This window comes from Apteryx mantelli, chromosome 16, assembly GCF_036417845.1.
Source record: "Apteryx mantelli isolate bAptMan1 chromosome 16, bAptMan1.hap1, whole genome shotgun sequence".
Classification (NCBI taxonomy): domain Eukaryota; kingdom Metazoa; phylum Chordata; class Aves; order Apterygiformes; family Apterygidae; genus Apteryx; species Apteryx mantelli.
The window spans coordinates 4966458-4994072 of NC_089993.1; the positions used below are offsets into that span (position 1 = coordinate 4966458).

The 27615-nt window shown below is 44.1% G+C and overlaps 1 protein-coding gene across 1 annotated transcript in view; it reads left to right on the forward strand.

Moving 5' to 3' along the window:
- Positions 1-27615, forward strand: part of LOC106500004 (syntaxin-binding protein 4-like) — a 38617-nt gene that overhangs the window by 5902 nt on the left and 5100 nt on the right. Inside the window, exons 2-15 of the mRNA XM_013961669.2 lie at positions 1015-1110; positions 1897-1966; positions 3399-3473; positions 11538-11623; positions 12482-12602; positions 15859-16000; positions 16196-16302; positions 16734-16887; positions 18511-18583; positions 21720-21817; positions 24725-24821; positions 25982-26109; positions 26840-26932; positions 27476-27541. Coding sequence (XP_013817123.2) covers positions 1015-1110; positions 1897-1966; positions 3399-3473; positions 11538-11623; positions 12482-12602; positions 15859-16000; positions 16196-16302; positions 16734-16887; positions 18511-18583; positions 21720-21817; positions 24725-24821; positions 25982-26109; positions 26840-26932; positions 27476-27541 — 1406 coding nt within the window. The remainder of the gene's footprint in view (positions 1-1014; positions 1111-1896; positions 1967-3398; positions 3474-11537; positions 11624-12481; positions 12603-15858; positions 16001-16195; positions 16303-16733; positions 16888-18510; positions 18584-21719; positions 21818-24724; positions 24822-25981; positions 26110-26839; positions 26933-27475; positions 27542-27615) is intronic.

Genomic DNA, 27615 nt, shown 5'->3' on the forward strand with positions numbered 1-27615 from the left:
TGCACCGAGGGACTGTGGGCTACTGCAAGTTTACTGGACAGGAGCTTGCTGTATTTCCACGTTGTTGTGATGAGAAAGAGGGTCTGTCTGAAAAGGCTAATTTAGCATTATACAGACGTACGCTGCTTTGGAGGTTTTAGTTTGTCTCAGGCACCACTTCCAATGGATGGTGTTACAGAGCCCCAGTTGTCCTGTGGCAATGTAGGGTTTTTCAGAGTAGCAGAGCACTAAAAATCGCTGCATCCTGACTCCTGGCTCTCAGGAAATACTCTTGTCCACAGCAATGTTTCCTATGACAGGATTTCATTGGTTTCATCAGAGACATGAGCACAGGCTGAAGCAGCCATAGCTGGTGACTGAGTTGAATTCTTCCCCGTCAGTGACTGATTTCACTGCAGATGATGAATTTTCTGGTTGATGGAAGGTGCACATTCTTTGCCTATACATTTCTTGGAAACTTTTTATAGTTGTTGTTTTGAACAGATGCTATTAGATGCTTTTAGCCTTTGTGTCATGTCACTGGCCACATCCCGTTGTTTCTGCTGCTTCACTTGCTGCCAGAGCTCCTTTCAGATGCGAGTGCGTTGCTGCTGCTTGTTTAGTGCAGATGATATGCAGGATATCCCACAAATGCTTTCGAAAACAAGTCATAGATTCAAGAACTGGTTATGTCTAAAAGAAGCTAATAAAACAGTTAAGGCACATTAGTGATTCTGATGGTCATGCTTGAACAAATGTCTGTAATCACCTTTTTGCACAGTTTACCCATACACTTGAAAACATAAGGAGGTGATGCCATCCCAAGTGTACATTCCTCAGTTGTGTTTCTGTGCTTTGTGAAATCTGTGGAATAAAAAGAAGGGATGTCAGAGACTGCCCTCACACACTGTTGTTGTGACGTCTTGGAATTGTGTGGGAGGTTGCTTCCCTCTGAGATGGCCCAGAATAGCACTCTCCCATGGAAACTACGCTTGTTCATGCCTTTGTGTAATAGGGTAATTTCTCTCTCTGTAGGTATTAAGGTAATTGGTGGTATCAAGGAGCTCACAGGAGAAGAATATGGAGTTTATGTCAAGAGGATCCTACCAGGAGGTGTTGCTTATGCTGATGGTGAGTTAAACATGGTGGAGAATATTGCAACTTGAGAAAAGCCAGAAAAGAGCGTACTTATTTTATACATTGCGTTACTGGACACTTGAGACATTTCCTCCCAGGTTTTCTAGCAGTGGGGAGTCATTGTAATGTCTGACAGCCGCCTTCCATCTGGATTCTAGGGCATTTAGACGATTACTTCACTATGTTTAAACCAAGATACATCCATGCTTCAGAAAGATCTCTCCATTTTATGATACCTCTTTTTTCCCAAGTGGTGTTAATTGTGTGTAGCCTGAAAATGACCTGAGATCCTTTTGCAAACTCTGCTCTGATCTGGCCTGCACCATTGATTTCATTCTGAACTTCAGATAAGTCGGTATTAGGCAAGGGTCTGCAGAGCTGAGCTTTTATGACTTAAGCCAAAAAGATTTTTCAAATGTTACAACATCATTTGTTCATCTAATAAAGAAAAATAAATCCAGAACAGGTGGAGGTGAAACTCATGGGTTTTCTACCTGACCTCAAAAATTAAATCAAGTAAAAGCTTTACTGCATTTTTTTGTATTTGCTGTCATACCTTCCTACAGCATAGGAAGCACTGTGCCAATGACACAAATTGTTTAGGGAGGCTGTAGAAACTTCATCTGTGGACATCTTGAAAAACAGGTTGGATAAGCATCTCTCAGGAATGACCTAGGCATATTTCAGCCTGTCTTTGGTAAAGGGAGGGACTTCCCAACCTCTTCAAGTCCCTTCTAGCTGTATTTTCTGCAGTTTCTATTCATTAGTTTTCTTTCCTAGGTCGCCTGCAACCAGGAGACCAGATCCTGGAGGTCAATGGAGATTCCCTAATTGGAATTACAAGTGAGAGGTACCATATCCAAACAGAGACTTTGCATTCCTGTTGGGTTTGTATAATTCTGTGAAGTGGTTATAGGCTGTGGGTTGCATGAAGAGCACCAGTGCGTTGCTTTGTCCATGCCCTAATGTAAACAAAGGGTTTCTGCATCCAGCACTGTTCCCAAGAGCCAGCTGTGTTATGGGACTATTACAGAATGAAAAGTTTCTATATAAAAATAGACCAGGGAACCCAAACTGTATTATGAAAAATTCATATATGGCTCTGGAATGCTGACTGAATCTATCCTCAGCTTTCCTTGCAGAAATAGTCATCTTCTCAATATCTTCTAGCTTTCCATGCTCAGCACTGTAAGAATATGTAGACATTGCACAAAACTGAGTTACTGTTCCAGCCCAGCACTGTGCTGGGGTAGGGAGGGGACTTCATGCTTTATATCATCTCTGTGCTTTTCAATTCTGGACACTCACTGGAGTATTTCTGCAAGCTACTTGACTTTGCAGTAGTGTTTAATGTCTCATCAGGAGCCACACCGCAGCCCTGAACTGCTGTAGAGGAGTGCTTATAGCTATTCCCCTTTGGCTTATAGGACCCCCACTCCATCTGCTGCTGTTTCCCAGCAAGCCCCTCTGCTCACAGCCACACAAGAGATTAGCCAATACATAAGCCCAGTAGTGCTGCTGCGCTCAGGGGATTCCTTCCAGAGCTGCAATTCAGCCCCTTGTCTCAGTGCCAAGAATATAGTTAATTGATCTAGATGAGCATTACGCTTTTGGGACACCAGTTTTCCTTTAAATATTATGCTAAACCACTGGTTGCCTTGCACTTCTGCATGTCGCTCTTAAAGTGCCACAGCTGGATGGATCTTTAGAAAGCAACACAAGGAGCTTCTCCTGCTCCCAGATCCCTAGAACCTGCTCTTTTTGGTAGAGGATGTTCGCTATTACATTTCTGCAGCTACAGGGGCTGTGTCAGGCAGGGATGCTCTGTCTGGCCAGTGGACCTCCACTGCTTTGCCTCTGACTCTGACTGGGATACATGTATTTTGAACCTGGAAGCAGTGGATGTCTCTGAGAAGGAGCCTTCAGAGGGAAGAGGTGTGCTGGGAGGTATTTGCCTGCTGGCATGAACATATTCTGGGTTTGCTTTATTATCAGGAACTTCTAAGTTAGGGTAGAAGTGGGAAAATCAGGCAGTGACTTAGCTTCCCTCCAACCCTGCTGCCAGGCAAGGGAATCAAGGCTGTTTAACAGATATTTGGTCTGCCAGAGGCCTTTCCCTCAAAAAAAGTCATTTGGCTGCTGTTTAGGGTTTGCCCAGGACATGGCTCACTGCTGAGTTTGACGTGAGCTTTGACATGCCAGTGAATGAGCTTGGTGGTGCATTGCTGTAACCCAGTGTTGACATGTTACAAACAGTCTTTTTCTTGCCTGTCTTCTTGCAGGGCTGTGGATATCCTCAGAACAGCATCTGCCACCAGCCACATGCGCCTTCTTATAGCCAGAGATGATGATGCCAGGTAAGGTGGTGTCATACACTTAAGGGGAATCGTGGGACTTGTTGGCACCAATTGCGGCTGGACTGCCATTAAACTAACCAGGCTCATTCTCTCTCTGGCTGTGGCTGTGTTAGAGCCATGTGCCCTCTCTTCTCTTCATGTGCATAGATGCTATTTTTGTTCAGTTCCCAGTCTCCTTTTCCACTACCAACACTTGGGACGGGAACTGCAGTTTACACAGTCAAAGCCTGTGAAGGTGGCCAAAGGTCTTCATTAACTCTAAAACAGTGGAAACATTCTGAAGTTGTAACGGGAACAGAAACAAAGTCACTGTCTCCCAGCTGCAGACCTAGCTCACAACCCAGCCAACTCATCAGGTCCGTGGAGGATCCAGGCGCTAAGCAGATTTTCACACGCATTTCTTTAGCCACAGTGTGAGAGCTGTCCCCAGGCAGCACTAGCATCGCCGCTGGGTTGTCTGTCACAGGCAATGGGGAGGCCCCTTCCACACTGTGGCATGTGGTGTTGAGATGCCTATGGTTTATCACATCCTGCAGAGCGATTTGGATCAAGACCTACAGGGACAGCAGGATCATCCCTTTCCTTTCCAGGTAGATACATTGTGCTAAGGTGGTCTTTCACCTGGATGTGTTTCCAAATTTCAAGGCCTAGGAAGGACTTTAGAAATTAGAGTGCTACCTTCCCCACAGAATTCCTTTCTCCCAGAGAGGAAGGTCAGATTCTCCCTGAAACCTCTCCACCAGCTGCTTCCTGGAAAATCTTGCTTTCTCTAGAGATAGTTGGAGGATTTGAAAGGAGAAGGAAAGAGTTCAGTTCTGTCCTGGCTAGATTTAAGCTGAGTGTGAGACAAAGAGGTTATCATGAGAGAGGAGAGGATTATAGAAACCAAGCTGCAGGATTAGTGAGATCCTTTAACTGTATTCAGTTTATATCTTCTGGGGTATTTGATGCAATGTACTGCAGCATCCTGTCCCTTCTGAATAAAAATACATGTCTGGAAGGTGCACCAGGAACCACTGAAAATAGAGTGGGTTAAGGTAGAGGGCAGCTGTGGGCAGGCAGCCAGGGTCTGAAATTGAGCTTATGCTAAGTGTGAAATCCAGAGCAAAACTGCTCATTGCACAGAGCCCATATGCAAAATGACTGCAAAAGCTAGTGGTTTCCAGGCATGAGAGGCAACAGGACTTGGTCTGATGGCTGCTTCCTGATAAGCAGAGACAGAACAAGGCTGCAAAGGAAAAATCAGCTCTACGCCAGAATGCCAGACCAACAGGCACCGCATTGTGTAGTGGTGGCTTGCAACTCAGAGGGCTGGCACAGAGGCCTGCGGAGGTTGGTGGGACAGAGGTTTGCACTGAACGTGGGTGGCTTAAGATCAGACATTCGTTTGTTCAATATTCCCACAACCCCATAGGATTGGAGATGATGGTTTCATTCATTATCCATCAATGGCTATGGAACATTATTGCCTTGGCAGAACAGTGAGAGCATTGTAATGAAAGAGATAAGGCTAATTTTGATGCAGTTATATTCTGTTGAGAGAAGTATCTGGCATTAATGGTTTTAGCTAGTTCTATTCTGCCCTTCAAGGAAAAATAACATCTCAAATTATTACAGTAACCTGCGAGTTCCTGAGTCAGCTGCTGAGGAAGCACTGAGTGAAGTGATTAAATCATCCAAATGAGACTTGGGAATTTGGCTGTTTTGGTCTGAGTAAACTTGCACAGATCACTGCGGTTCTCCGTGCTGCAGTCATCCCATTTGTGAACAGTTTTCCTTGCTTTAGGTGAGGAAATAGTAGTGGGCTTCTTGCACTGTCTGCTGTGCGGGGCTGTGATCAGAACCGGATGCCACGAGGGGGCTGGATTTCCTTTTCTGAGCAACTCCCTGGAAACCCCCACAGGGGCTGATCAGAAGCAGGACTTACCCATTTTCCTTGTGGAAACATTTTGTTTCTCAGGCAGTGCCCCCAAAGCAGGTTTTCTGCCTTTACCACGTTTAACTGTTCCAAGCTTTTCAGGCATCTCAACATGCCTCTTAATATCTTAAATTGCAGCAGATGTTTCTTAAAATACATGCATGCGTGGCTTTGTCTGCAGCTACAGCTCCTTTGTGCATCTGTCAACAGAGCCTCCAATCACCGTGAGATATAGATTGTTGTAAAGTGATCGGCTGGAGACAGTGAGGGCAACCAAACTTTAAACAATTTATTTGGCCGCCATTTGCTATTGGTTATCTGTTAAATCTGCAAAAGGTTACTCAGAGGGAGAGTGGGGAAGTAATCAGTTTAATATTTTTTTTAAAGATTTGCAGAGATTTCACTTACATAATCATCTCACAATATGTTTAATACACAAATACATATCTCCTGGATTAAGAGCTATGGAAGAGGGGGAAGGATTTTTCTGCTTTTTACTTTTTTTTTTCCTATTAGATTTTTTTTTTTGATTCCATATTATCTTTTAACAATGTCCTTGAGCTCAGCCAAGCAGACAGCCCTCTGTCCCTGGGAGGGTCAGGAGTGCCTGCTGGCATGGATGTAGTTGTGGCCAGCAGCACTTTGCTGGCTGGGTTTTAAGTGAGGAGGGACTTGGCCACTTGTGGGCAATGAGGAGAGCCTGATTCTCATTTACTCTAAGGCCTTTTGCATTGCCCTCTCAGCCTAAAATTGCCCTGGTGTGAATAAGAAGCAAGGCAGGACTATCCTATTGGCAGTCCAAACAAATTGGCGTTGGCTTTGCCATCTTGTCACCTTCGAATGGGTGGAGTGAAAAACTGATCTTCTCAGGATGTCTTCCTCTGAGCCCAGGTGTTAATGTCAGCGTGGTGCTCGTACGAAGGGACCCTTCAGGAAGCTGTTGCTATGACAGACATGGGACAATTATCCTCTTCCCTTCTGACTTCTCAGAGAATGTCAGTAATGGAAGTGATATCCATGGAGCTGCTGCACCATTAACTCAAATGAAGCGAGAGCAGTCTTGTACCTTCATACAGTCTAGCAAAGTAGCTCATGTGACATGCAAGCCAAAGGAATCACGCTAGGAGATGCATAAATCAGTCTGTCTATTTGCAGATGTTTGCATGCAGGTTTTCTTCATAAATCCAGAACATGTAGCTGTGATATTGGGTACTCTGGAGGGAGAAATGTGATGGCTCTGGATTTGAAAGAACATTCAACCTGCTTGCCAGTTTTCCCAGTGACTCAGTTGAGTAGCATTTTGTTGTGGCTGCCCTTAGGTGAATTTGACTTAAATGCTATTATTTGTTCTTGAAGTTAATTACAGGCCCAAATTGCCTGTGCTGTTAATAGAACTTAGTCCCAGTGTGTATAAGATGCATGCTTTCAGCTTGTCACATCAGACATGCTGCAGAGAACTACAGTAATGCTAGGGTCTGAAGCAGAAAATTCAGGTTTAGAGCTTAATGTGCCAGATTTGGAAGATATTTGGATCTGATTTTGTCTGTGCTCATCTCTAGCTAATGAGGATAAACTTACTGCATGTGTGTAATTATTGTTTATTCGTTCTCAGCCTGCAAGTTGCAATAGTTCCTTGTTTCTATAAGTTGCATAGATATCATCCTAGTCTTTCAGGTTTATCATTGAGAGAAAGCCTGTTTGTGCTTTACCTCCTTGTACTTGCAGGATAAAATGCTATTTCAGTGCATCTCTGCGTACAGTATGCATAGTCACCTTGGTGAAAACTTATTGTTGTATTAAGACCTGCATCAGAAGAAATAAGAAAAGTAGTAGTCTGCTTTCGGGTAAATGTACTGCATTCTTTACCATGAACAATTTCCAAATTACACAAACTTACATCCAATCAAAACTAAAATCCAGGAAACAGCGAATAAGGCTGCTTTCTTTCACTCAGCCTTCATTACAAAAGGCATCTCTAGCATCATGACACAGTTGACTGAATGACACCATTACAACCTTCCCTCTGTTCCTGCCAAGGGACAGGGTTTCCCTGTATTTCCATATTTCCCAGTATGGTAACCATTTGCAAGGCTGTGGTGTGGGGTTATTTCTTCTTGTTTTGGTTTCGGTGCTAAATCTGTGATCTCCATGCTGTTGCTTGTGTGTTCTTGAACATTTGCAGAGGACAAGCAGAGTGAGTGGATTTTGTTCTTAGTGAGTGACCATGGAGGACAGACCTGAAGGTGTGTCAGGGACATCTTGCTTTCTTTCTGTGCTGCATCTTTAATTCGCACATTACTTTTCTAATCTCTCCCCAGTTTCCTATTTTTTCTTTTTACCCCCTTCCCCCCCCCCCCCCCCCGCAGTATTGGCAAGTGGGCAGGGCAGGCTCACACATGCTAAAGCCTCCTGTGTTGATCAATATCCAGGAATTAGCAGAGAGGCTGTTACTGAAGTCCGCACTTAGCCTGGTGCAAATGCAAGATGGTCCCTTTTTATTGTGAGCCAAAAGTGCTGAATTACCTTCCATTTGTGTGACAGTGGCGGTGGCTCAGGCAATACCTAGGAGCTAGCTTCAGTCATTTGATTGTGTCTCTGAGCACTTAGTGCTAAACTTAGACTTGTGCTGGGGCTGAATCCTGCAAGCCTCAGGTATTTCAGGATCATAGGCTGCTCTTTGAGGAAAAACATGTATCCTTTTAAACAAAAGCAGAGATGTACACGTAATCACTGCTTCCTAGGCATTTACAAAAAAACAAACCCTAGCAATGGCCTGATGTACTGCCCAGTATAGCCGGGGCTAGAGAGCTCAGTGGTAGCACGGCGTGAGCTAGCTCTGACTCTGCCAGGTGAGTGCAGCCCCGTTTCCAGGCAATTCTGCTGCCAGAGCTGGGGTCGGGCTCTGGGCATGGAGCTGCAGTGCCTCAAGTGTAGACCTACCCAAAGAGAGGCAGTAATGCTGTAGTTGAGAGTACTGGGTGTGTGAGAAAATCAGCTTCTGGGATGACTGCTGTTTGCATGTGGCTTGCAGTGCTTAGGGTTTACAGTTCCCACTGACCTGCAGGTTTTGTTTATTGAAACAAGCTATTAATTTATCTTGTGTCACAGACTGCTCTTTCTCCCCCATCTGCAGTGCAGAGGTTGAGGCTTCCAGACACTGTGCTGCCACATAACCTTTGTAGGATTCACTCTTTGTTCTCCCGAGAACAAAAGGGCAGGCCAAAAAGGTATTATGAGATAAAACAACAATGTTCTGCAGAAAGATTGACCCCCTCCTGCTTAGTCTGGAGCAAAGTCAGCCTACAGCTGGCTGCTGCTGGCAAACTCTGCCTCCGCTCCATGGGTCTAGCTGAAGCAAACCTGAGCTTCATTACAGGGATCCTCCAGACCCTTAGATTTCTGTATCTTAATGAAAAATAGCTGGAGAAGTGGTTGTTAAAATGAACTTTCCACCTATTACAACATCACAAAAAATGTTTGAAGTAAAGCTGAGCATTTAGCCCTGCAGAGACCTGACAATTTGGGATATTTTAATAAGGTCACATTTTAAATATTAAAGAAGAATTTTGAAGTCTTTTAGCATCTGAAAGCATAAAGAAAGATTTGTTAGCATTCCTCTAGGGTCGTTGTTCATTAATCAGTAATGTTTGGGTAATATCTGCCCACTTAAAAATTCCTCCAAACACAATGCTGAGGACAAAATTGATTCTTGGGAGGTTCATATGAGAAATTGTTGCTTGTTGCTGGGATAAGCACGTACTTCAAATTAGTCATGTATTTTGTCCTTGGCTCCTGCTTTGTTGGTCAATACTGCGAGCCCCAACTGAGCCAAGATGGTTGTTTGTGACTTGCCAGTTGGTCACACCATCCCTGTAGCAAAAGGATGGGCTGGACAGTTTGCAAAGCGCCTGTAGGCTCAAAGCTCTTTGTCCAGGCTCCTGAGCAAATAACAATAAATACTTTTTCACTTTGTGGATGAACTTAATGACACGAAGTAAACAACAACAGAGAATGCCCAAATCATACTTACCCTTGTTTATAACAAATAGCTTGACAGCCCTGACTGGTGATTGGATTTGCATTGCATAAAGAACATAAGAGCTGCTTGACTAGCTGCATTTCCATTTACTGAGATTTTTTTATCTCATTGTTTTTAGTTCGTAACCTTTTCCTTGCTCTGTTGAATTATCATCTGAGGAACATGTAACAACAGGGGACCAAAAAAATGCCCAGCCCAAAACAACAACCCACCTGCTGATGGCTAGGTAATCACTGGAAATAATATATTAGCTCATACTGCTAATCAAATTCCAGCAAATTAGACCCCTCATTACAAGAGGTCATAGAGGGATAGGTCTGTGAATGCATAAGTTACCACTGAAATGGGATTCTGAATAACCTCTATAAAGAGAAAAGTTTTACTGGAATATTGGAAAAAATCTGTTAGGATAGGATCCGTCCAATGCTTAAGCCAAGGAAACCAGAGGACAGGAAGCAGCTGTCCTATTGCTGTTGGATCTTTGTATATTGTTCTTCCACTTACTCAGTGCTTTTACAAATAGCTTCAGTGTCTAAAACTATGAAAGTGCTAGCTGGAATAGTTTTGTAGAAGGTGAGGTTTCTGAACAAAGAAGTTGTCTTTATTTAAGGTCATGGGTTTAGTTGATAAAGACAACAGCATTGATACAAAATATTTGGACTTGCCAAGGCATTCCAGTAAGTGTCATGTGATACTTGGATGTAAAATTAGCATTAAATGGGATGAATAAGGCACATATTTGATGGCAATATTAGATAAGGCAAACATTACTTTTTGAAGTTTGTTAATGAGCTGGTTGTTAATGGGAAGACAAAAATTACTGGGAGCATTTCCAGCAGGAACTGAAGGAGCTGATGATTCATCCACCATTTAATATTGTTGACTCTCATCTAGCCAATAATACAAAACATCTGTCTGTTGGTGTGCTAACAATGCAAGAGCAGTCTCCTTGCTGAGGAAACTTTGCCTTGTCTGGTTTCCTACAGATTTATGTCTTGAGGTTGACTGACTGTCAAGTGTGAGAGCTTGCCGCTCATAACTAGGCTTTTGTTGTGGCTGTAGCATAGAGGGCACTTTTCCCATGTGGATTCCCTCATGTCTTAAAAGCGAACAGCTAATGTTGTTACCATTGCCACAGAAGCAACACTTTTACAGTCTCTCTCCCCTGCTTGGCTGCTTATTTAACAACACCTGTAAGGAATTAGTCCTCTTTGAGGCCTTCCTCTCTCAGAAGTGGCTGAATGTGTCAGGAAGTGTTTGGGTTATGAAGGGAGAGGAATACACAGACATAGAAGAACTGCGCTCCTGGGAGCCTCATTTTCCAAGGAGGCTGGCACAGAAGGGATGAGTAAAAGAGTGACCACAAGTCTGTGCACAGCTGGGTGAGACTGATATCGGAACATGGCATCCCCCTTCCAAGCCTACTGTTCAAAACGGATGCAAGATTCTCATGGCAGCTCAAAGAGGGATTAGAGAAATGATGCGGGAGCTGGTAAAATATGGTTAATGGTGGTTCTTAATGGTTTAAGAACTCAATGTATTTCATTTGGCACAAGGAAGGTCATGAAGCGCTGCACCTCTTGTGTGCAGGTATTTACAGCTCACTGGGGGCTCAACAAGTTTGGGCAGTTATAAGGTGGTCAAACTCAATCTGGAAGCATTTGAGCACTGAGCTAACTTTTCAGGGGATCAGTAATCAACCTCATGGCAGGGCAAGATTCCTGTGATGGGCTGGAACTTTTGTATGCCCCTTCCCTGTTGCAGAAGGCATTCAGGGGTAGCAGGGGCAAGAGGGGCTGAGAAGGGGTGTTTCAAGAGGCAGCTCACCTGGGTCAGGGAATTGTCCCTTGTGAGTACACAGAAGTTCCAGCCCATCATAGGAATCCTGCACTGCCATGAGGTTGACTATCAACCTTAACAACCTCTTGAAATCTCAGGGGGGGCTATCCTTAGGAAGACAAATTTCTGTCTGCTCCCTACTGCAGGAGAGAATCTGACCTCTAAAACTTGGTTAGTATGTCAAAACCATTAGAGGCACTGTTATCATTACAATCAGGTAGGAAATTGTTTTGAGCAGCAGCAGACTATATTGTGTCTTTGTTTCCAGGAGAGAGTTCTCTGGGCTGATGGAGAAGTTTGGCTCTCAGAGCAATACAGGCTCAGCACGGAGTTCTCCTGTTCTGCATGGTGGAAGTGAGTACTGATCTCTGATGTGCAGTGTCAGCACCACAGCTGCCAGAGCTTGATGTGCCCCTGTGTGAAAACTGGAAGTCCCTTTATCCTTCTGCCAAGATAATTTTCTTTATCCCAGTGCTATTTTGAGGGAATTTTGATTTGATAAGATACTGTTGTCTGTGGTATGTATTTGGGTGGAGGTTTGAAAGAAGCAAAGTCCTGCTTGTCATTATTAGAAGCACTTCAATGCATCCCAGGATGCAGAGCAGCTGAGTATGGCCAGTAGTGCCTGTGCAAAATGAGAAAAGCCAAGCAAGCAAACTGACTTCCTTGTGGTGAATAAGGGAGAATGAATTGGAGTCGTAACAGCTTTCCAGATCCCTGAACTCCTCTTTAACTGTAATACTGGACTGGTAACTTTAGAACAATGCATATCTCTGCAAATGCAGCTTTCTGCTATGGCTTCAAAGCATTTCAGTGTGGGGAATGATCATTATTTTTCTTCTGCAAATCAGGAAATGGTCAGAGATGCACAACAATGTTAACCTAAGCCATTGGCCAGCACATCAAATCATGTTTGTGCGTGGGCAAAGGTGTCTCTCTGGCTTGGTATATCCCACCAAAAGACTGTCAACCCTTCCCCTTTTGGAAGAGATAGGTGAGACTGGCAAAGAGATAACAGTCAAAAGCTGAGATTATCTCAAGGAGTTAAAATGTCCTCTACATGAGGAATATACTGATATCTTTAACAAGCACATGTTTTTCATCCAAATAAAGAGCTATGCAAATTGTGTCAACCCTCAGTGGTGGAATAGAGTAAGAGGGTGGTACTGGAATATTTGAATTACCTGGACTGATTCTGCCTTTGCTATTCAGGTCGATATCTGGAAAGTACATCCTCGGGGTCCTCCTCACGTTCTCAGAGTCCACTGCTACTGAGCCCTGCAAATTCTCACAGCCCATTCATCGGAAACTCAGCACACTCTCCTCACTCACAGTACGTACATGATCACACAGTGCAGACCCAACACAGCCTGTCTGCTGGCCTGACTCTTTTGTACAACTTTTTCATAATCGAGTAATAACTATGGTCTGCTATCAAAAGCCTGGGCAAGGTGTCAATCATGATTTTCAAAGGTTTTAGTCACCAGTTTCAGTGAGCAGCTAAATAGTGGCTTTTTGGACTGTTTCAGTGCTTGGCTTCCAGATCCTTATTTTTCATAAAGTGTAGAGTACCCTCTTCTAAAATGTATGCTGTTTAAGAAGTTTCTATATGTGCTCAGCAAAAAGGGAGGTATTCCAGACTATTGGTCAGTCGTGAAGATGATCACTGAATATCTAATGTTGTTGAGGAACAGATCCAGTAAATATTTCCAGTGTTTGAATGATTGCTTTGTTTAACCCTATGTTTCCTACACCATTATATCACCATAATGACTTACTGTTAATGTGTTTGCATCACAGTGCCCCAAGAGCTGAAAAGCTCCCCCATTAGACAGTCAATATGTTTGGAATGTGGTTAAATATATAATTGTTCAAGTTCTTCCCCTCTAAAAGTTGGGAGAAGCCATAGTTTACAGCCATCTGAGAGGACAGTACATATCATCTTTTTAAACTATGTCACAAGCTTAATGTTTCTGTGAGGCCACTGGTGCTTTCAGAAGGTGATTCTGGACCACATTTTCTATTGCCCTGCTCCTGACACATTTACATCAGTGCAACAAGAGTGCAAGCATTACCCCCTAAATTCGAACACTTCAGTTGCCCTTTGCTTTGGTGTAAACAGAGGTTGCCTACAGAGACTGCATCCTTTTGTGTCTAGAACACTTTCTAGAGTACATGTGTTCATGTGGTCATCTGTCCCTTTCATATTTCACAAGATCAGAGGTTTGGACAGGCAGAGCTTGTTGTCTACGCAGTCTAGTCTCCAGGGTGCTTGGGGCTGCCCTTCTCAAGAGGGACAGCTTGAAGGGTGTTAATTGTCTTGGAATTGAGACCATTAGTCCCCAGGGCCTGCTGCTGCTTCTCTTCCTTTGCTAGTGTAAACAAGTCAAGTCACTGGTAAAGAGAATCAGGCCTTACTGCAGACACACTAAATCCTCTTGGCAGGTAACAAGTGCCACATGCTAAATATCAGCTCTTTATTAGGGATTTGCAGAGGACAAATATTTGGCACCAGAGGTTTAAGCTGCTTGCATAAAGTGAGAGACCCTTACAGAGCAGAGACCAGCTCATCTGCTTGGCAGCTGGTTTGGATAAACTAGACATCCTTGCTCCACAATTAACCCCCTTCATGCTGCAATTAGACTAGAGGGGACCTAGCCTGACAGATCTTTATTCAGCACTGCCACACTCAGCTATGTTCAGTGTGTCTTCAGGTTGGAGCTATACCAAAGAATAGCCAGGCCCGAGTAATCTCTTCTTGGGAGAAACAAGAGCCATTTGAAATCACTGACTGTGCAGAGTGTTGGCAGTAGGCTACAGAGATATAATTTAGACCAGGTGCAGCCATGGTCTATGTCTGCATCTGGCTGGAAGGCGTTAAGTAGGTACCAGCCCTTGCTGCCATGCCATCTCTTACCTGGAGGCTTCACCCTCCTTGCCTTTCCCAGCAGGCCCCAAAATGGACCCTGTGAGCATTCCTTGTTCACAGGGGCACAGCTAGGCACAAAACTTCAACTGCTTCCACCTGTTTTTCGGTGCTGCTGCATCTTTGCTCTCTGCTGTTCCATTCATTATGTGTAATTCTTAGACTGTGGTGTCTCATCACGATGCTATCTGAAGTCCTCCCATCTCATTAAGCAATGTGACTTGAATATGATTCAGTCTCTCCACAGATAGAATATTTGATATTTTGATTTGGATGCAGCATTTTAATGCTATGTCTTATTGTATTTTCCCAGAATATTTATTTTGGAGACGTTTTTCATAAGATTAAGATGCATAGTCTATTAATAAAGCCCCTTTGCTCCAAATAACCTGGTGGCTTTCCCAGGGGTCTGCTGCTAGTTTGGAAGGGTGCTGGCAGTAGGTTACTCTTTCTCTGTCGTGTCTGACCATTGCTGATGGTATTGTTGAGAAGCACAGGGTAGTGGTTACACACTAATGTCATTGTGAGGTACAGGATGCATGGTCATCTTCTGCCCTAAGTTATCAGATAACACAAAGGATACTGGAAGCTGCAAACTATTTGAGTGGATGCTATCAAAATATCATGTGAAAGAGAAATACCAGGTACAACCAGCCAGGTATGAGGGGAAAGGGTTCCTGACCCTTTGCTATGTGGATTTGCTCTGCCATTAATGGAAGCTCAGTAACTTCCTTGCTCACACTCCTAGCACAGCTGCTCTTTGTCCTGTGTCATGCCCCATTTGAGAGGAAACCTTCTCATCCACATTTAGAATCCCATCAAATCTTTCTTGGAAGCTTCCCTCTGCTGTTATGCTATCCAGTCTTACCTGCCTTTGGGTAGGTCAGTGAAGTCTCTGCTCTCCTACAAATTCTCTTACTTTGTTACCTCTTCTTTCCCGTACAGAGCCACCTGCCATGACCCTGTTTTGGTGGCCTGTTGGGTCCTGTTTAGCAGGAAGGTCTTTGAGGGTAGTGTTTGATTTCCTTGTTACTTCTCCATGCAGTACCAATCAGTGCAGTGTCCTTGAGCCATGACTGGGTGAGTCATTAGTATTAGTGCTATAGAAATAAATCAGTGTGGTAGTTATTGCTATAAACAGGCTTAGGAGCTCAGGTCTTATGGTATCTTGCAAGGTTTTGAGTCCAAACCTTGGCTGAGACAAATTCAGATGTGTATCCTGAGCTTCACTTTGCCTGTTTCTAAGGGCTGCTATAGTTGACCAATCTGTAGAATGCTGTCTAGTGATCTAGGCAAGTGTAGCTGGATTTGAATAAAAGTCGCATCAATCTTTTGCATGCTTTTGGCTACAGAAACAAGGGTGCCAAATACACACTGGCTAAACCTTTATTTTTCTCTTTAATTTCCAAATGAAAGCAAGTATTCCTCAGCATTTGTGAGTATGCAAGCCAAACATTTATAATGCTAAACAATGTCTGCCAAGAAACCGGAGTCCTTATCCCCTCTTTTTGAGATGGGGGGGAAGAAAAGATGCAGAGGGAGAAAAGGCTGGGAGAAGTTAGAAGGATCATACTCAGAATGAAAATCAGGCAGAGTTTGTTCAGTGACATGGGAAATAAACCAGATCACCCTTGAGTCACCTGCTAACATCTGTCCTTTGCAGTTACTCCATTGAATCGGGAATCCAGAGCATCTCTATAGCAAAGTCCTCCGGCTTAGGGCTGACAATCAGTGGTGGATCTAACAGGCCTGATGGCCCCATGATTTATGTTCAAGAGCTTATGCCAGATGGTGACTGTTACAAGGTAAGTCAGTGGGGAAACCATCAGTGACTTTGCAATGGGAGCCTCTCCTAGAAGTTGTAGCTGTTCTGAAGCAGCTTTTCTAAGAAGAGATGAATAATAGACTGCATGGACTAATGGAGACTTGTATTGCAGAAGAAAACTTTGGGCAGAGGGACATTCCTTTCCATTCCTCTGACTTTCTCCCTCCTTGTTTAGGATGGTCGGCTCCATCCTGGTGACCAACTAATTGCTATCAATAAAGATTCTTTGGTGGGCAGCACATATGAAGAGGCCAGAAAAATAATTGCAAAAACCAAATTCAGGTAGGCATGTATCATGTTTCCTATCATCATCGTCATGGTGCTGTTGCTATGATGCTGTTGAGTCTTAGGCAGAGACTCTTCATGTCATACCAATTTTTGGTTTCAAGAAGCATCAGGCATGTTAGTCTTGAATGATGGTTCAAGATGGTTCTTATAGGTGGTCAGATGAGGGAATCTGAATGCATGAATCATCCAGAAGTGTAATCCAGACCTTCCCAATATTTGGTCCTTGTGAACATCCCCAGTAAGAACTCTGCAATGGAAGTTAAGTTCAAATAAGCAACACATCTGGTAGAGATCTTGCTCCACTGGTGTAGATTACATGGGTTTAAGTGAGATTATCCTGGAGAAAAAAACACTGACATAAAAGTTCTGAAAATGTAAATTGTGCTTTTTTTCATTAATAAAATGTTCTGTATTTGTTGTTTAAGACATGAGGGAAACATAGAAGTGGCCTTTATTCCTGGAAGGGGACGGTTACATCCCGGACTGTCAGTTCATAACAACAACCAGTCGCCGCCTCCAAAGGCTGTGGGAAATGGTCTAAGCTCCTGCAGATTGAAGGTCCATGTGAGGTCCCCAGAGGTAGGCTGAAGTTCATATCTAAGACTACAGACACCAATACTGTGATCTCCTTCATTGATCAGAAAACCCTCTTTTTAGGGACTCTGTGGTGGTCCTTCCGGACTATGGAAGGTCTGTAATGTTGATTTACATGGCCATGTTTACTCTTGTTTAGAGCCAGGTATTTTTATATCTGAAATATTGTTCATTCTGTCTTGGGTTTGAGATGGCAAAGGATCTGTGGAGGTAATGACAGGAGTTTTATCTCCAGGGCCTGCATTCAGACTTGTTTCAGAAGTCTCAGATTGGAAAAACCCCTTCTGCACATAGCTACTTACATCTCATTCAACACCAATCACAGAGCTGGAAGGGATCTCAAGAGTCTGTCTGATCTAGTCCCCTACCCAAAGGCAGGAACAATTCTTGTTCTTAAAGACCTCTGGTGAGGATGAATCCACAACATTCTTAAGCAGTCTACTTCTGTTCTTCACTATCCTAATGATAAGACAGGTTTATTCCCTTGTGAGGCCTAGCTCTATGCTATATTTGCAGAGGCAAGTGCTTGAACTGTGCATGGTGAGGTGAGATTTAACTCCACACCTTTCATAATAATTTAGGCCCGTGGCTGGATTGTATTTGTCATTTCTGTCTTGGATTATTGCAATGCCTGGTGTAACTGCTGCCCTTTGCCACCTAAACTTCCTTTAGGGAAGGCTAGGTGGAGATTCCTTTCATACAAACCTAATTCACGAAAAGTCTCTCTCCAGAGCCTCTGGAGACATGGACTTGCAAAGATGCCAAATACATGTCTTCTCTGGGGGTACCTGGCTGGAGGTGTGCTTATGAAGTCAACCTGAGCCTGCATATATAGCAGAATACTATAGTTAGATCCTGTATCATTCAGCAGAATGTGTGCCTGTATAATTTTGAGCACCTACATGAAATTATACTGCTGGATGGAATTAAATTTCTCCTTTTCTCCCATTAGAAGATATAACTTTTAATAAGATCTAGGCTTCCACATTAGGGAATGTGTTCAGACTCTTACACTGCCTGTGCCTGTAAATGCTCAGCACCAATCCCAGGTCTCTATCTGCATATAAATTGCTAGCTATGGAAGTACTGTCTCAGTGATCCTCAGCTTATCCACACTGTCACTCTTTTTCCTCTTACTTGTAATTTAGCCAAGATCTGGCGTTCAAGAAAGTGCGGGCACTTTCTCGCAGCTTCCTGTTGTGCTCATTCTGCTAGTGTTTTAGAAAAATAATGCAACTGGTCCTGATCTGAATCAGGACCTCACTGATGTTTTGGATGCAGGGCTTTAGAGAAAATCTCTGTGGAGAAAACGCACAAGGTCAAATTCATCCTTGACTCTCAATTACAGTTACAGAATTGAGTTTGCTGTGTGCGATGGGATTTTAAAAAGACTCGGGAATGGACCTGTGCCAAGAGTTTAGAGAAATCCCTGGAGTCTCTTTTGGCCCATCTGCACAGGAGGTGTGCATGGTGCCTTTTTTCTTTATGCAAGGGTGACTCTGTGGGACAACTGGGTTGGTGTCTCTTGAACTTCTCTATTTTCTTCCCTATATTACACCATCGGATTCTGCTCAGCAATTTTTGCGTCATTTTGTCTTGTTTTTCTAGAATAGGCACGAAAATCTCTTTCCTGTGCCGCCTTTGTCACCAGACACTTGCCTGCCAGAGCTCACTGTCTCAGGTAAGAGTCTTGCTTCATTGTTCTGTTTGTGTAGGTGACAAACGCTTATAGCCTCAGCTCCTCAGTGCTGAAGATGATGAAATTAATTTTGATCAGTGTTTATACCGTTATAGTGGAATCTAATGATGTGATAATAAGACTCAACCCACTAGGACTGAGGGAAGGCAGCAGCCTGGCTTACTCATGGGCATTAACTAATTAATGGGCAGTAATTATGTCCATGTTGGTTTGTTCATAGTAGCGAAATTCTTTGCTAAGGCAGTCAGAGGATTAGAAATGGGAGACAACACTTTTTCTGCTCTCTGCCTGTGGTTCATTTGCAGCATTGTCTTTACTCTCCCTCAAAGATCTCATCAGACTTGCATCCAGTGGGTTTCATTGCAGATAACATTCCTTTATGAAGGAAATGAATGGTCCCCGGAAACACAGGATGTTTTTTTTATTGTGAAAAACAGTCAATTAATAATGCTTGTAACGTACAAGGCAACTCCAGGTATTTTACACACGTTAAGACTGCCTGCAGTTCAGATTGGGAAACTGCTTTCTGATGTAATTAAGTCAGATTTGTTACTCCAAGCTTCACTTTTTCGTTACCTTTTCATGCTGTATTTTCTCCTCATGCTCTGAGTCGCGTACTCAGTTCTTAACTTTTGTGGAATAGACCTACTCTCTTTTCCTGATGGGATGGCAGCAAGATTTGGTAGGGGGTAAAGGGGTGAACTTTAACCACAGCATAGCTTCACAGTTCCCTTAGGAATCATCAGAAATAGCGTTAATGCCTCTGATCCAGTGTCCTGTGAAATGATCTTCAGCAAGATACCACATATCCCTGTGGTATGAAGGTTACATCCGCCCAAGGGAAAAGACGGGCTTTCTTACCACATCTTAGTTAGCCCTTTGCAGGGCAGTCCATTTTCACACATTTGCGGGTCACGTCTAATTTGTGGCCCCAAGTCAGAAAGCCCTTGCTCCTCCATGCACTGCCAAAGCACTGGCCTTGCTTGTGAATCCACAAACTGTGCTGTAATTTCCATCTAAGGTCCCAGAGGATTAGCCAGGGATGTGGGGATAGATTAAGACTGAGCTTTGCAAGGTAAACTTTGTCTACTACCGACATCTCCCACTAATCCCAGTTATATAGACTCTGCAACAAAGTGCTGAACTGTGTGTTGGACAGGGTGTACATCGCACAACCTGCGCTCTCCTCCCAGGGATGTGCTTTCTCACCTTGGGACCTTCAAGCTGCTTTGGCCTTTGTCTCTGTGGTCCGCACTGTGAAGACATTAGGACAGGACTGCTTTTGTCTCTGTCCTCACAACCCCTAGTATCCTGCAACCTTGATTTCGGGTGGGCTGTTATGTAGCCACCACTGACAAACAGAGGTGTGAGGGTGAACGAAGCCCTGGGCTATATAAACCATACAGCAAATAGCAATAACCTAATCAGTGACTTCTCTAGGGGATTTTGTTGCACAAGTTATGTGATGAAATGCTGAGAAGGCTTTTGTCAGTGTTGTCATTCATGAAAATAGACAACTGTCTTTGAAAGAGCAGCGGCTAGGCTTGGAGTTTGGAGCCGTGATTGCCTGTCTGAGGGTGCCACCCTGGACATATCTCTGCTTAGAGCTGACAGCAAAGCCATGTGGCACTAATCCCGATTAGCCGTGAGTCAAAGGGTAAGAGCTCTCCCTTGAACTTGCACAGTAAAGTGTTGGTGGCCAGTCCAGGAAACCCATTTATTACCTCTTCCTGCTTCCCAGCCACTGGCATTAGTGGAGCGGATGAATGCCAGGATTAGAAGGATTATGCTTGTGCCACACCTCTGCTGCTTCCTGTTGCCTTTTCCTCGTGTGCAGTCTCTGCCCCTGACAGTCAAGGAGGGTGAGGTTGAGAAGTCTTCAAGTGATTTAGAAGAAATGGTCTTGTTGAACAAGTCTTGCGTGCTCATGTCATTCACAAATTTCTGAAAATCCACCCACCCACCCCCACCCTGAGTCTGAACAGTGGGAGTTTTCTTTGAATTCCTGAGCAGCAGCAGCTTTAGCATATTTGTTAATCAGATCCCAGGCAGGTGAAAGAAATTGGTCCTTGGGCAGATCCTGTGCTGTTGACATGAAAAGGACTTCTGTTACTGAGCTCAGTACTGCGGAGTTCATGACTTTAGGGTGAAGGCGCAGGCGCCCGAGGCAGCAGCAAGGCTGCAGCGCAGCAGCTGTCTTGCGCCTTTGGCGAAGCTGGCAGTGGAGCTCCTGAGTGAGTAACGCTTTCTGCAATACTTTTCCCAGAGGATGTCACAGCTTGTTATGGACAAGGGTTAACTGTAATAAAAAGATGGGATTTCCTCCAGTGATGGAGGACCACGGGTGCCACAGCATGGGAATAGGATTTGTGCTTTGTGCCATTTGAGCTTTGAAAATGGTACCTGAAGAACTAGCTTTCAGCAGCTGGTTCTTTTCCTGATCTCATGACAGCTTTTAACTAGAAAGCAGCTGCTGCTTCTCCTCTTACAGAATCATTTCAGTTGCCGTGGTCTCAGGTACCCTCCCTCTGTGTCTGTATCTCAGAGCATGTAGTTATTCTACCCAGACAACTTAAATGTGCAACTGAGTGAAAAGGTCTCAGTACTTTTGCAGTCTTGTGGAGGGGAAAAGTCTTGCACAAATATTTTTCCGCATTGCTTTTAATCTCTGAGTTTCCTTTAACATGGGGGTTGTGAAGGCCAAGGATGAATTTTATAAAATGTTACTTTTGTGTTTCAGTGTTGCTAGATCAATGAGAGTAAACAAGGTCCAGACTGATTTTTTCTTTTTATTTATTTATTTTTGTAGAAAAACTCACCATAGCTACAGACCCCAAGACTCAGTTTAAAAACAAAAAAAAAAAGATTGGAAATTTCCAAAGTGATGTTTTGCAAGCTTAGGTGCTTAGATAAAATTTGATTTAAGTATGGGTGAACTGTTCACGCTCTGACATCTAGTCTTTTCAACAGTGGCAGAGTTCAGGCTTCCAGAACCTGATTTAGAAAATCCTGTTCTTTGATTTTGGCCTGTCTGCACACACATTATATTTCATGCAACAAGAGTCCTGAGTCCTTTGCCCAAGTGCTCTTCCATTAATGTTTGCCTCTTGCTTTTTAGCACCTGCTTCAGCACCTAATCAGAAAGCAGCTTTGGGCAACAAACCAAAAGTAGCACTGGATCCCCATGTTCGTCTCAAGGATGGAAAACTGGAACTGGTAAGTGGAATGTTTCCCTCTCTTGAAGGTGAGGTGTCCTCTCAAGCCTCTCCAAAACTGTCGTATGCAGAAAACTGTCCATTGACACGATACCAGTTCCTCCTTGTTTCCAGCTGCTAAATTATTGTCAAACAAAATGAGCTTATGCAAATGGTCTCCTCATATTGTTTTTCTGTGAAGAAATGTCTGGGGATTGTAGGGAAGGCTAGGAGAAGGGGAACGAGATGAGAGATACTGAGAAAGGTATGGCCGGTCAGTGGTCAAATCGGGCAGTCACACTAGGAAGGAGGAGGCTCTCCATTCAATTACGACACAGTCCCCGCTGGGAGGACATTGGGCTGGGGAGTTCGCTGATGGAGCAACATAAACATGTAGCTTAGGGGTGTCTGTGCAGGAAGCACGACCCTGAGCTGAGACTAGATCTAGACTTTTCAGGTTTGATTCTTCCACTAAGGTCACATTCAGGCATGTGAGGATTGTCAGTTATTAGAATTGGGGTTAGTATGTCATTTGCTTTTCAGAGGGATTAAAAACAAACCTGAATGCAAATGGTCTAAGAATCAGGTCTGCCTATTCATGTTATTGCACTTGGTCAGTGGTCTAATCTGCATGTGTATCATCCCCCACTGAACAGAGTCTGCTCCAGCCTAATTCCGCTTTATTCTAATCACAAGCCCAACCAGGCTGTACTGGGAATATTAATAGCTCAGGTGATGTGGAATGCAGATACAGAAGCAGTGTTCAAAACACTGATTTCATGATTAGCATCACACTGCTCATGGGGTGCAATTAAATTTCAGTCCTAATCTGATTAGTGAGATAGAGGCATAATAGTCTGCTACCAAACTGTATTATTGGGAGTCTGGAAGAAAAATGGGTCTTAACTCTTAAACTGAATTTGCTTGAAATTGAGTCATACCTCAGAATTTCTGAAGATAAAAAGGGGGAATACATCATAGTGAAACATCCTGATCACATCTGAAGGTACGTTTGAAAAATCTTGGCTTGTCTTGGCTCCTTTTCAATGCTGCAGGGAGATCCAAAAGTTTGTGGTTGGCAGTCTTATCTCCCATGGATGTACTGCTTTTGATGCAAAGACCTCTTGAAGTCAGCTGCCCTTCTCCACTTTGTCAGCTTTTAGCCGAACTTTCCAGTGACGCTTTTACTGATGGAGTGACCTAGGGGCAGCCTGGTGTGGGACAGAATTAGGCTGAAATAAGAGATGTGTCAGAGTAGTGAGTAAGGTCTCTGAGGAAGGGTAGTGTTCGCAGGGCTGAGGATCCAGACAAAATTGTTGCTTTTTTAATCCTTTAATGGAAAATATATTCAAAGGGTGTCATTAAAGGGCAGGGAGTGGAACTGGTCACTCACTGGAGAAACCCAGCAAAGGTGAGGGTGCCCTTGGAGCTGCAGTACTCACTGGTCTGTGTCGGGGAGCCTCCCCAGCCCCGGGCACTGCTTGCTTTCTGGTGGGAAGGGTGTGAACATACCCCTTCTGCAGGGAAGAGGACTACCAGTAAAGGATGGATGTACACACATGAGCTGGCATTTGCTGCCACCCTATGGCAGATGCAGCCCTAGCAATTTTACTGCTCGAGCCTCCCAGGAAGTTCAGGAGGGCAGCACACAAGCAGAAAGTTTTCTTCTAAGCCTGCACAATTCTTAATCAGGATTTAGGATTGCATTTGCTCAGTGATCTCTTGCCTATTATGGATATAACACCAACTCCTCTTTGGTAGGAGGCACGTAGGACACTTGGCCTCCCCCTTTAAAAATAGATGTTATGAACAGCAAGCTACTGTGGGCCAACAGGAGCTCTCTTGTGGGGTGAGATGGGCCCTTCTCTCCTTTTCCAGACAGCTGCAAAACACAGCCCTGCCTGGCAGAGCTTGCAGTGAACACCCAGCCATTCGCCTGCAACGAGTGAGGGTAGCTGTGCGGGGACACCCAAGGTGGACCTGTCAGGTCACACAACCTGAAACGGTTGCTCTGTGGCCCAAGCAAGGTGCCAACATAGCAGACTGCAGAGCAGGGCAGCCAGCTACATCTGGGATAGGAATCCGAAAGCAAGAGAGAGCGTGTGGCATCGCTCTGCGCTGGTGTGAGGCAGTGATGGCAGGGAGAGAAGCAGGAGGCGAGTGAGCCTCCCAGGCAGCGCAGGAGAGCCGACAGGCCTGCCCCAGCTCCTGGGCCTCCTGCTGATGGTTACACGAACAAGGACTCATCTCCTGCCTCCTTTCTGGGGGACTAGGAGGGAGACGTATGCAGGTAGACAGGGGTGGCAGGTACAGCCTGGACAACCGAGACAGGTGAGCTTTTAATTCAGGCTCTTTCCCAGATTCTCTGCTGAGCTTGACCTTGTCTACGAATCTTTCGCTTGCTGCTGCTAGCAGTGACGTGGGATTTTCATAGGTTTGTCTCCTCTTTGCAGGTGCTCTGAGGTTGTTGTGATAAATATCATAGAGGATAGGGCATCTCACATAATAAGAAAGCAAAAGGTGCAGTGAAGAGGCAAAATGCTAGAATGTCTTCTGTTACCACAGAAATACTGTGAATAGTTCTTATCTTCTCAGATATCTGCTGCATTCCTGGGCAGTAAGAGCAAGAGGAGAGGCTGAGCTCTTAGCTGAACACTGACAGCTCCATTGGCTTTTAATAAAGCTCTGAGTTTATAATAGCTGCAAATCTGTTTGTGTAAAATGTTCTTGGAGGACATTGGGGCAAGCATGCTGGTACAAATGTAGGAAAGAAGAAAGACTGGAAATCCAGTCCAAGTCCATTCCTTTAGGAGAGGTTGCCTGAAAAACTACATCTAGGAAAAACACAGCACTAAGTGTCCTGCCAGCACCTCCTTCAAAGAGTTGCTTTTCCAGGATTCTCTTTACAGGCTTGTTGTTTTTGCTACAGGTTCTGCAGTATCTCAGTCTGGATGTGACTGAGGAGAAGAAGAGACAGTTACGGCAAAGTTTGACAACAGACTCTCAGGGAACCGTGGCCTATGGAGGTGAGCAGGCAGTTCTGTGCGTGTAATGGGGCCTTTTTCACCTTTTCTGTAGCTTTGCTGACAGCTGAGAAAGAAGAGCTGCACCTGTTGAAAGGTGGCAGGTACAATAATTCTCTGGCTGGGCACTGATGTAGCCTCTGGACAGTTAAGAACAAGTCACGAAAAGGAAAAAGGGCTTTCGGTAGAAGCACGTGTAAAATGAGAATAAGGGAAGGTAGTTGTGAGGACTCATTTTACTTAAATCCTCAGCTTGCCTCGCAGGAACTAGCTAGGAGATGCTCAGAAAAAGAAAGCCTGCTCTGTTTCTTGTGAAGCGCCGGAACGTTGCCTGTTCCCTAGAAGTCTCTGTGCTTTTCACTAATGGCCCCTATCAGATAGAATAGGCTTGCAAAGTGCATTGCCTATTAGACTTGGCTTTTTCATGCAGAGCTAGTGATGGATATGGAACTTTATGCCTCTCTTAGAGGTGACTGGGTTCATGGTTTGTGGTAATGGAAATAAAAATGAGTAGGGGTATTTGGCAAATCTACCTTTCCTGAAAGGCTCAAGTTGCTGCTGCAGTTCCTACGGAGATGTGGCACAGGGCTGAGCACCGGATGGGCCAGGGCCCCGGGCCCGTTCCACACTAGCTGTGTAGGGTCTGGTCTGCCCTACCCAGCCTCTTGCACTCTGCTTTTCTCCACAGTGTCTGAGAGCAAAAAGAATCCTGATTGCCAGTGTTGTCGATTTAACACCTTTTCTAAGTGCTAAAGCCCTTGACTTAGTTTTGTTTAATTCCGACTTGAGAAATGTCAGCAATCAGGCTGGTGAAACGTGTGTCATCAAAATCTTTTGTCAGAGAAATTTTGTTTTGGATCAAAATTTTAGAACTTTTAGAAACATAGTGCTGTTTTTTGTTTTTTAAGTTTCATTTTTTTTCAGTTCAATAACTTCTCAGTATTAAAAAAAACTGGTCTGGTAAAGATTATCAACAACTTATTTTAGCTTGGGGGGATTGTCAAAGAACTGACAAATTTTAGAAAAAAAAAATGTTTGGCATCTCTAAACCTGATCTGCTTAGCAGTCAATGAATTTCCTCAAGATCCATGGCACTTTCTCCTGCACACATACAGCATGCTTTCCACTTTTGGCCCTGTAACAACTCTGATTCTTTCTCACAGACCTTCTCCAAGCACTCAGGGATCTAATGCAGGATGAGCTGGATGAAGCTGGCCTTGATTCCAGCTCGATGCTCTTCACTCAACATGAAGTGGCCAGCTTGCTGGATACATCTGCTTTTCACTCTCTGGTCAGTCAAATGCTCCTCTACTTCCTCTTCCAGTCCAGCTGCAGACTGACTCACCTCCAAAGCTCTCCTTAAAACTAAGATTTCTGTATGTCTATCTGTGAACTGACAAGCAGCTGACATGTTCCTAGGCCAAAAAGTTCTGTTAAGGACTTCTGGGCCGTGCAGTGGCTACAGGAGTGGACATACAGAATCAATCACAATGCTATTGCTCTTGATACATAAATTCATAACAGTCTGAGAAGGGAAAAGCTCGATTTCCATTTCCTAATTGTTCTTGAGTCATAAAGAAAAGGTAGAATTCCAGCCACTAATCATTCTGCTTATAGGAAGTTCTGTAAAAGACCTCAGACTTCTCATTTTTATAGGTAAACATCTATGGGATGATGTGAAGGAAGCAGCCTATGCCACTCAGTGATGTAGAAGGAAAATTAGCCATAGTTAATCAATTCCAACTGATTTCATTTGGCTCACAAAATGAAAATGCACTGTAGCACAGCTATTCCAGGCGTGTCATGGATCAAAGCTTGAAATCCTGTGGGGGGAGAAAAAACTGAAATTGGATTATTTAATGTGACATTTGATCCATTTTGTAAAAACAGAGACTCTTTTTCAAAGTGATTTTGATTAATCATTATGCTGGGTACGGAAAGCAATATGCCTGCAATATAACCACATGCTCTTGGGAAAGCGTAAATGGTGCTTATTTGCTGTCTGACCCTCTGCCTTCCAGGCTTCTGACTCCCTCAGCTGTAATGGCAATGAGGAACTGGAACAGCTGCAACTGGAAATGACAGATCTGCGGCGAGAAGTCCGAAGGCTAAAGGTGGAACCTATCATTTGAGCGGCTTTTGTGGCTGGTGCCTTCTGCTGTAACTCACTGTAGTCATATGCAGGAATAGTCTGTGCAACCTGTCTCTCTTAAGAAGTCACCGCTTTGCATTCTGTGCAATCTTTGGTACAAAGGAGACTCTCAGGCTCTGCTCTCTTTAATTGGAACTTTCTCGTGTGCTCTTGCTCTCTTGTGCGCTCTCGTTCAAATGAAAACCTATGCGCGCTGGAAGTGTGCAGTCACTTTTTTTAACAGATAATAAATTGTATTTTTAAATACAAAAACGTTACACAAATTTGTGAATAGTAGAAATGCCACCTGTCTTCCCATTCTGACCTCCAGCATGGCTCTTAGGGTGTCAGTGTGGAATTTTGCATGCATGCAGGTCATAGCCCACAGACCACCGCTGGCAGTGTGACAGGGCACATGACCGCTATTGTAAAATAGCGCTCTGCGGGATAGGAGTGAAAATACCAGGGTGTTTTCTAGAGAATGTCCTATTGCTTCCTTCTAATCCAGTGAAAATATTTTCTCTAGTCTCTCCTGAAAGAGGTAGAGAACAGTAAGAAGTCAATGGAAGATGAACTTCAGAGACTGAACCAGGTTAGTGAACAGCTCATTTGTGTGTCATTAGAGGTGGCTCACACTTTTTTTTTTTTACTTCAGTGCCCTCAGGT